Here is a 10,678-nt window from a genome sequence, read left to right as displayed (position 1 = left end):
CATCATTAGAGGATCCCCAGGACTATTTGGATAGTTGTCAGGAGGTTCTACGGAACATGGGGATAGTGGAGACCAATGGGGTCGACTTTTCTGCTTTTCGTCTGTCAGGTTCCGCCAAGACTTGGTGGAGAGATTATTGTTTGGCTAGACCAGCTGGGTTACTTACTTTGACTTGGGATCTGTTATCTCAGCTATTTCTAGAGAAATTTCTTCCTTTCACTCAGAGAGAGGACTATCAGAGGCAGTTTTAGCGTCTCCATTAGGGTTTTATGACTGTCACTTAGTACGAGACTAGATTTATTAAGTTGGCCCGTCATGCTCTTCTTATACTTCCCACTAAGAGAGAGAGAGTTAGGAGGTTCATTGAGGGACTCGCTCAGCCTATTCAATTGCAAATTGCTAAGGAGACAGGGGGCGAGATTTCTTTTCAGGATGCGGCCAATATGGCCAGGAGAGTTGAGATGGTTCTAGCTCAAGGGAGCGGTCAGGGGTCTGACAAGACCCTCGTCATTCTAGCAGGTTCAGTGGTGCCTCGTCTGGAGGCAGGTATTCTTTTGGTAGTGGCCATCATCCTAGGCCATTTCATTCAGCCCTTCAGGCTTCTCATGGTGCTCCAAGTGGTTGTGGTTCTCATATGCAATATTCAAATTAGCTACCTTACAGTGCATCACCAGCTCCTATCAGTGCACCTCTGCTCTAGAGTTTTTAAGGTAGTTACTCAGGCCGTTAGGGTCAGCAGTCCCAGCAGTCGAGGGCTTTTTATACTTGTGGCGATATGAGGCATACTGCTAGATTTTGCCCTCGAGCATTGAGCAGTTCCCAATATCAGGGCTCTCGTGCCATGGTTTAGGCATCAGGTGTTCCACCGCCTGCTCGACTAGCTAGAGGTAGGGGTCAGGCAGCTATAGGTGGAGGTCGAGGTGTTAGAGGTGGAAGTCAGGCCATTAGAGGTAGATTTCAAGCCGCTAGAGGTGGAGCCTAGTCAGTAGAAAGCCGTCCTGGGGATATAGTTCAGAGTGGTGGGGTCCAGCCCCGATGTTATGCTTTCCCAGCCATGCCTGAGGCCGAGGCATCCGATGACGTTATCATAAGTACGATTTCAGTATGCAGTAGAGATGCTTAAGTTTTATTTGATCCAGGGTCTACATACTCTTATGTGTCATCTTATTTTGCTACGTATTTGGTTGTGCCTCATGATTCTTTGAGTGCTTATGTATATGTGTCCACGCCCATGGGTGATTCTATTGTCGTAAATCGTGTCTATCGCTTGTGTATGGTTATTATTGGGGGTCTTGAGACCCATGTAGATCTCATACTTCTAGATATGGTTGATTTTGATGTCATATTGGGGATGGATTGGTTGTCACCTTATCACGCTATATTGGACTGTCACGCAAAGACCATGACCTTAGCTTTGCTGGGGTTGCCTCGATTGGAGTGGAGAGGGACTCTTGGTCATTCTACCAGCAGAGTTATCTCATATATGAAGGTTCGGTGTATAGTTGATAAGGGATGTTTGGCCTATTTGGTGTATGTTCGTGATTCTAGTGACGAGGTTCCTTCTATGGATTCTCTGCCCGTTGTTCGTGAGTTTCCATAGGTTTTTCCTGTAGACCAGTCGGGGATGCCACCCGGCAGGGATACTGAATTTTGCATTGATTTGGCTCCGGGCACTCAACCCATTTCTATTCCGCCATATCGTATGGCTCTGCCAGAGTTGAAGGAGTAGCTGCAAGACTTGCTTGATAAGGGCTTCATCAGACCTAGTGTCTTGCCCTGGGGTACGCCAGTGTTGTTTGTTAAGAAGAAAGATGGGTCAATGAGGATGTGCATAGACTATCAGCAGTTGAACAAGATCACAATCAAGAATAAGTATCCATTGCCAATGATTGATGATTTGTTTGATCAACTTCAGGGTGCCAAAGTGTTTTCGAAGATTGATTTGAGATCTGGCTACTATCAGTTGAGGATTAGGGCATCCGATGTCCCTAAGATGGCTTTTCGCACTTGATACAGGCATTATGTGCTCTTAGTGATGTCATTTGGATTGACAAATGCCCCAGCAACTTTTAGGGATTTGATGAACCGGGTGTTCAAGCCTTATCTGGATTCCTTTGTGATTGTATTCATTGATAATATTTTAATCTACTCCCGCAGCCGAGAGGAGCATGAGCAGCATCTTCGAGTTATTCTTCAGACTTTGAGAAATAGTCAGTTGTATGCTAAGTTTTCAAAGTGTGAGTTTTGGTTGAGTTCAGTTGCCTTCTTGGGTCACGTTGTATCAACAGAGGGTATTCAGGTGGATCTAAATAAGATAGATGCAGTCAAGGACTGGCCTAGACCCACATCAGCTACAGAGATTCGGAGTTTCTTGGGTTTGGCAGGTAATTACCGTCAGTTTGTGGAGGGGTTTTCATCTATAACAGCCCCGATGACCAGGTTGACCCAGAAGGGTTCCCAGTTCAGGTGGTCGGACGAGTGTGAGGCGAGCTTTCAGAAGCTCAAGACTGCTTTGACTATGGCACCGGTATTGGTATTGCCTACAGGTTAAGGGCCATATACCGTAAATTGTGACACATTTCGTATTGGACTTGGTGCGGTGTTGATGCATAATGTCAAGGTTATTGCATATGTTTCGCAATAGTTGAAGATTCACGAGAAGAATTATTCAGTTCAAGATTTAGAGCTAGCAGCCATTGTTCACGCGCTGAAGATTTGGAGGCATTATTTATCTGGCGTGTCATGTGAGGTGTTCATAGATCACAAGAGTTTGCAATATTTATTCAAGCAAAAGGAGTTAAATTTGAGGTAGATGAGGTGGTTGGAGCTATTGAAAGACTATGATATCACCATCTTGTATCACCTAGGAAAAGCCAATGTAGTGGTTGATGCTTTGAGTAGGAAGTCAGCTAGTATGGGTAGCCTTGCATATATTCTGGTCGGTGAGAGACCGCTTGCTTTGGATGTTCAGGCTTTAGCCAATCAGTTCGTAAGGTTGGATGTTTCTAAGCCTAGTCGTGTTTTAGCTTGTATAGTCACTCGGTCTTCATTATTTGAGCGTATCAGGGATCAGCAGTATGATGATTCTCATTTTCTTGTCCTTTGGGATATGGTGCGGCACGGTGGTGCCAAGCAGGTTACCGTTGGAGATGATGAAGTTTTGAAGATACAAGATCAAGTTTGTGTGCCAATGTGGATGGACTTCGTGAGTTGATTCTAGAGGAGGCCCATAGTTCCCAGTATTCTATTCATACAGGTGCCGCTAAGATGTATCAGGACTTGCGATAGCATTATTGGTGGAGGAGGATGAAGAAGGATATTGTTGCGTATGTAGCTTGGTGTTTGAATTGTCAGCAGGTGAAGTACGAGCATCAGAAACCTAGTGGTTTGCTTCAGAAGATTGAGATTCTTGAGTGGAAGTGGGAGCGTATCACTATGAACTTCGTTGTTGCACTCCCACGGACTCAGAGGAAGTTCAATGCGGTATGGGTTATTGTTGATAGGCTGACCAAGTCAGCGCATTTCATTCCTGTGGCAGTCTCCTATTCTTCAGAGAGGTTAGCTGAGATCTATATTCGGTAGATTGTTCGTCTTCATGGTATGCTCGTGTCTATTATTTCTGACTGAGGTACGCAGTTTACCTTGCATTTTTGAAGGGCGGTTCATCATGAGTTGGGTACTGGGGTCGAGTTGAGTACAACATTTCATCCTTAGACGGATGGACAGCCCGAGCGTACTATTTAGAAATTGGAGGATATGCTTTGAGCATGTGTTATTGACTTTAGAGGTTGGTGGGATCAGTTTTTGCCATTAGCGGAGTTTTCCTAGAACAATAACTATCAGCCGAGCATCCAGATGGATCCCTATGAGGCATTATATGGTAGACGGTGTCAATCGCCGGTTGGGTGGTTTGAGCTGGGAGAGGCTCGATTGTTGGGTGCAGATTTGGTACAGGATGCCTTGGACAAGGTTAAGATCATTCAGGATAGGCTTCATACAGCTCAGTCCAAGCAAAAGTGTTATGCCGACCGTAAGGTTCGTGATATAGCCTTCATGGTCGGGGAGCGAGTGTTGCTTCAGGTGTCGCCCATGAAGGGTGTGATGAGAATTGGGAAAAAGAGCAAGCTAAGCCCTAGATTCATCGGACATTTTGAGATTCTTAATCGAGTTGGAGAGGTGGCATACAGACTTGCATTGCCGCCGAATTTATCAGCTATGCACCTAGTGTTTAATATGTCCATGCTTCGGAAGTATCACGGTGATCCATCCTATGTGTTAGACTTCAGCAATGTCCAGCTGGACAAGGACTTGACCTATGAGGAGGAGCCGGTAGCTATACTAGACCAACAGGTTCATCAGTTGAGATCGAAGAATTCCCTTCAGTTCATGTACAGTGAAGAGGTAATCCTGTTGAGGTAGCAACCTGGGAGTCCGATTCCGATATGCAGAGCTGATATCCCCATCTTTTCACCGAGTCAGGTACTTTTCTATGTCCGTTCGAGGACGAACGGTAGTTTTAGAGGTGGAGAATGTGATGACCCAAAAGGTCATATATTGTTTTAGAAGTCAAATACGTGTTCTGAGACCTTAAAACCCTCCTTTTATCTCACCTCAATTTGCGTGCGCAGTCCGGGCGCGTTTCCGGAAAGCTTTTATATGAAATTCAAGAGAAATATTAAATTTAGCCTTTAAAATTGATCAAACTTGACTTCGGTCAATATTTTTGGTAAATGGACCCGGACCCGTAATTTGACGGTCTTATAGGGTCCGTAGAAAAATATGGGACTTGGGCGTATGCCCAGAATCGAATTCCGAGGTCCCTAGCCCGAGAAAAGAATTTTTAAAGAAAATTATTTGCTGAAAAATATAAATACTTTTGGAAATGAAATGATATGTGTTATTGATAGTATCGTGCCCGTATTTTGGTTCCGGAGCTCGATACAGGTTTAAAATGGTATTTAAGTCGAATCTATGAAATTTGATAAGAGTCAGAGTTGATTTGATATAAATCGGACCTTAGGTTGAGAAAATGAAAAATTTGAACTATCTTATGAATTTCATGAATTTGAGGTTAAATTTGTAGTTGTTGATATTATTTTGATGATTTGATCGCACAAGTAAGTCTGTATGATATTTTTAGACTTGCATGCATGTTTGGTTTGGAGCCCCGAGGGCTCGGGTGACTTTTGTATAGGCCACGGGGTGATTTGGACTTAGGAAAATGCCGTTGTGCATCTGGTATTTTTACACATGCCTCTGATCTTGCAATTGCGAGATCAGGCTTCGCAATAGCGAAGTGATCAAGCTTGGAAAATGCGACCAATATGTCGCAAATGCGAACCAGGACTAGGCAGGCCCTCATCAAAAATGCAAACTTTGGCCGGGAATTGCGAAGGGCCCTCTGTCGCAAATGTGAAGGTAGCAGATTTTTAAAGGGCTCACAATTCGCAATTGCGTTAACTGCACCTGTTAAGTGGGATTTCAGACGGGATTTTTCATCATATTACAACTTTCTCAAACCCTAAATATCCTTAGGCAATTTTTCAAAGACTCAAACTTCTCCAAATTATAAGTAAGTGATTTTGTACTCATTTTCTTCAATCTAATTCATCCTTTTACATAATTTCACTTCAAAATCTAGGGTTTTTCATGGGAAATTGGGTGTTTTGGGTAGAAATTAGGATTTTCAAATTTTGGGGATTTGGACCTCAATTTGGGGTCGGATTTAAAAACCAATTGCATATTTGAGTTTGTGAGTAATTGGGCAATCGGATTTTGGTTCGAACTTCGGGTTTTGACCAAGCGGGCCCGGGGTCGGTTTTTGACTTTTTGGGAAAAACATTGGGAAATCTATTTTCATGCATTTGAATTGGTTTATTTAGCATTTATTGATGTTATTAAGTAAATTATGACTAGATACAAGCGGATTGGAAGTGGAACCGAGAGGTAAAGCGGTAATTGAGGCTTGATTTTTGTCCATGGAATTGAGGTAAGTGTTTGGGCTAACCTTAGCTTGAGGGAATAAGAGTTGTGGTCTTATTTGTTATGTGTTAGTATCGAGTACGAGGTATAGGTGTGGTGACGAGTATCTATATGTTGGTGTCAAGCCTGCCCGTGAGTCTTATACCATGATTATTGTGACTCTATTATGCACTGTCCATGCTTAAATTGATAATTATTAATGTTGAACAAGGGTTATGATAATTTCTTGGTAATTTACCATTATGGAGAATTGGCTCAAGTTGAGATTTATTTTGTAAAGTAACTGTTGAAACAAGATTGGTTATAGCTAATTCCCTTGTCGGGATGTTATTATTTATATTGTTGATTCCCGTGCCGGGACATTTTGTCTCTATTGTTTGGGGTGAGGAAGAGTGTAAAGCATGAAGGGTGATGTTGTGCATGATATTGTGAGTGAGTGCTAATGCACGAAGGGTGATACTGTGCCGATATTATGAGTGTTAATGCACAAAAGGGTGATGTCGTGCCATGATTTGAGAGTTAATGCACGAAGGGTGATGTCGTGCCGATATTATAAGAGTTAATGCACGAAGAGTGATGTCATGCCATGATTATAAGAGGTAATGCACGAAGGGTGATGTCGTGTCGTTTCTGTTGTTTCATATGGTGAGAACAAGAGTAAAAGCATGAAGGGTGATGGTGTGCACGTGTTACTATTTTCCTTATTCCTGCTGATTTAACTATTGTGTTCTTTAAGCTTCTCTATTAGTTTATTGTTAGAACTTGATATTCCCCGCAACATGTCCCCTTCCCATCTTATTTTGTTGATTCCTGTTATTATGGTTCTATTTGTATATGATTTGACTGCACAGGTTTATATGGTTGTCGTGTCCTAGCCTCGTCACTACCTCGCCGAGGTTAGGCTTGACACTTACCAGTACATGGGGTCGGTTGTACTGATACTGCACTATGCACTCTTTTGTGTAAATTTCGGTGTCGGACCCGGTGTGTAGCTGAGGTAGCTGCCTTCAGTCCAGGGAGACTAAGGTAGATCTGATGGCGTCCGTAGAGCTTGAAGTCCCCTTCCCTGTTTTAGCTTTTTGTTGTCTCTTTTCATTTCGAGAACAGTTGTATTTCTTTCAGACTTGTATTTGTAGTAAAAATCTTAGTTGTTCATAAAATTGTGACACCAGATTCGTAGGTAGACTTGTATTGGAGTATTTGAGTTTGTTATAACACTTCCGCACTTTATATCTACTTAGCTTTAGTTACTATTTACCCGATAATTAATCAATTACCCGCATAATTAACAATTATCTCAAATTACTTAAAATACTACTCATTTTCAATATACTTTATACAACATACTATCAAGGTCATATGGTACCTTGTATGGTACTAGTCCATAAGTATTGAGTATTATAATTCACACCGTATTTTATCCCAAATCGACAACCTCCAACGAAACTCATTTTCTTTGATTTGTGTACCCTTTATCCTTCATGGCACTTACTTATCGCTTGTTATAAATAGCATAAATATGTTAACCTCAAAATAACCTCATCCCTCGCGTCTGCGTCGATTAATTAAAGACGAAACGTTAACATACGAAATACTAGACGTAGCAGTTTCAAAGACCCTGTACGACCCGAGGTAATAGAGAACAAATCGGGGTATGGAAAGAGGCCATTAGATTTAGGTAAGTTGAACGTTTTTAGTAGCAGGGCTGCGAAGCATGGCGGCGCTAGGGCTGCGGGAAATATGGGCCAAACGAAGCAGGCCCAAATCAATCTATACGGGATTAGTATAGATAGACCCCAACAAGAATGGAATCTTAGGCCACATGTTGTCTGTGCCTCTAGCGCACAGTCCAAATCGACGACACATTTCACAGCTTGTGCCGAGTTTAGAGTGTCACACCTCTTTTTTCACCTACACCCCCGCTAAAGGACGTAAAGGGAGTTTTTCCAATTAAAGGACAATCGAAACGGGATTTTATTTAAAGGTTCAGAGTCGCCACTTGGGAGATTTGTGGTGTCCCAAGTCACCGGTTGAATCCCGAATCGAGGAAAAGAATGACTCTATTTAACAGTCTGCACACCAGAAATCCGGATAAGGAATTCTGTTAACCCGGGAGAAGGTGTTAGGCATTCCCGAGTTTCGTGGTTCTAGCACGGTCGCTCAACTGTCATATTCGGCTTGATTATCTGATTTTATACAATTATGAACCTACGTGCAAATTTTAACTGTTTACCACTTTTGTTATTATTTATTCAAAGAATTACAACGTCGTGAGAATGCATCTCGAATTGCGCCACATAAATGTACCCGCAATTTTCGATATGTTCCAACTTCGTTGAGATTTGGATTTGGGTCACATAAATGTGCACCCGAGTTTAGGAAGATAACATTATTAAATACGCGCCTAAAGATACTAACACGTTGTTATTTTGAGAAAAGCCGTAAAGTTCGCTATGCGGCCTGTCTCGAAATCTAAGCATTTGAAATAACTGTCCGTTGAGGGCCCCGCAGTTTGTGTATTCTTGTTTGTCGAGGCTCGTCTCATTCATTATTTTTTTTAAATGGAATTTGCAACGTCATGGAAATGCATCTCGAACCACGTCAAAATCAATGTACCCGTGATTAATGACATATTTCGACTTCGTTGAGATTTGGATTTGGGTCACATAAATGTGCACCCGAGTTTAAGAAAGTAAATTATTAAAAGTACGCGCCTAACAGTGACTAACGCGTTATTACTTGTGGGAAAAAGGCCGTGAAATTCGCTAAGCGGCCGATCCTGAGTTCTAAGTATTTAATATACATAAAATCGTGAGGGCCCCATAATCGGTGAGTTTTACTAGGCGAGGCTCATCTAGTTTATTTTGAAAGGACAATCCTAAAGTGACTACATTTTCTATTATGTTCGTCTCTAAAATAAAAGAGAAGAGGTCCTAATTAGTTACATGTTTATAAGCTCGTGCCTCTTATTGTTTATTAGATTAAGACAAATGCAAACGGAAAATTGCAACAGAGCTTACTCAAGGGAGATTGTATTGTTCCTTATTCTATTAGTTAATTACACTAAAGTTGAGATTATGAATAGAACACGAGATTGACACCCAGTAATATCAAAACAAACTAACTATTCTTTGATTAATTTAAACTAACATTATTAGATGAATTGAACTATTGGAATTAACTATGTGTAATACAAAGCCATTTTTTTAACTCTTTTTACGACTTGTCGAAGAAATGCGTCAATGCTTAAAAAACTGACATTAGGTTAACATCAATCACTAACATTTGAGAATATTAGTTACTAACATTATTCACATTGCTATTTAAAATGATGTTACTTACTCAAGCGAACTCGCAATTTCAGAACTAACCCTATTAAACCAACATGTTGATTTCCATGAACTATTTGAACCTATTTTGTGGCTACACCTGATCTCTCTAACAATATTACTAATACTATGCAAAGAGAGAAGGATTTAATTAAGACATCTCACTATCCCTCTCACACTATAACCAACTTTGTGTCCCATCATCACCCTCTCTTTACTGATTTGACTGACGACGTCGCCTCTCAAAGATTTTTGATGATGAGAAATCTTCATGCACGAAAGCCCAACGGAGAAGACCCTTGTTTAAAAGGAAATGAAGGCATATATGATGAGGTAAACTCCATTATCATTCTACACACTAACAATGGAGGGGAATAAAACAACCCAACAAATAACAGCAATATGCAGAACCAAGGGGAAGATCCAAATTAGATAAGGGTCTCTTCTACCCCAATCCCCATGGATCACATTCCAACCTCATTGTTGGAGATGCCACTGCATGGTATTGCCTTTCCCTTGAACTTCTCGATAGGGATAATACCTTTCTTAGTGGTAATTCAAAACCCCCGCTACTTGGCCAAACTAGTCACAGCCAGTCTGAACCATGCCTTGCTGAACTATAGGCACCAACTGTGGTTGGCAGCCCTCATGCAAGCTCAGTATGCACTAAGCCAACAAATAATGACATCAACTAAGCCTCCTCATCTAGCAGATAAGTCACACTCTCCCCTTCCTCCCACTAGTCTCTCCAGGGGAGGGTATCCCCAACCCTCCATTCTTCCCATGGACACCAGTGAGGAAAAGGACCTCATCTCCAAGGATAGGGTCAGAAAATGTCCACGAGCACATAGAGGCCATTAACATAGAATTAGAGGAAGGACGGGACCAAAGCTATGCTTCTACAACAAGATAAAACAATAGAGTTTGGAGGGCCTGTGGAGAAATACTTATCGTATTATGTCCAAGAAGCATGGTAATGTGTTCAGTAAGCCTAAGATAAACCTTAAAGCCAAACTCAGAAGACTCAGTTGTGAACCTAAAACCAGTAATGGACTAGTTAATTCCCCAGAATCCGCAGGGGATGGAGAACCCAGAGAGCTAAACAGTGAAGGGGGAATCCAAATGCCTGAAAAGGAAGCCACAAACCAACCCAAGGTTGTTGATGAATTTCATTATCTGGAATGCTAGAGGGGCTAACAATGGGGAATTTAGGAGACATTGTGCAAATATGGTTAAGCTGCACAAGCCTGCCATACTGGTCCTCTTGGAAACAAGGATGACTTAGCACAAACACCTCATTCAGGAGCTGGGATTCAAAGGGTAAATTAAGAACCATGTTGTAGGCCTATTAGGAGGCATTGTCATCA

At 41.8% G+C, this 10,678-nt stretch overlaps 1 protein-coding gene across 1 annotated transcript; it reads left to right on the top strand.

Moving 5' to 3' along the window:
* Positions 1–1,231: 1,231 nt before the first annotated feature.
* Positions 1,232–4,419, top strand: LOC138883761 (uncharacterized). The gene is made up of 4 exons (XM_070164472.1): positions 1,232–1,586; positions 2,259–2,384; positions 2,868–3,178; positions 3,985–4,419. Exons 1-4 carry the CDS (start codon positions 1,232–1,234, stop codon positions 4,417–4,419), a joined length of 1,227 nt encoding a protein of 408 aa, XP_070020573.1.
* Positions 4,420–10,678: the final 6,259 nt, after the last annotated feature.

The sequence above is a fragment of the Nicotiana sylvestris genome, chromosome 12 (assembly GCF_000393655.2).
Source record: "Nicotiana sylvestris chromosome 12, ASM39365v2, whole genome shotgun sequence".
NCBI lineage: Eukaryota > Viridiplantae > Streptophyta > Magnoliopsida > Solanales > Solanaceae > Nicotiana > Nicotiana sylvestris.
This window is presented reverse-complemented; position numbering and strand designations above follow the sequence as displayed.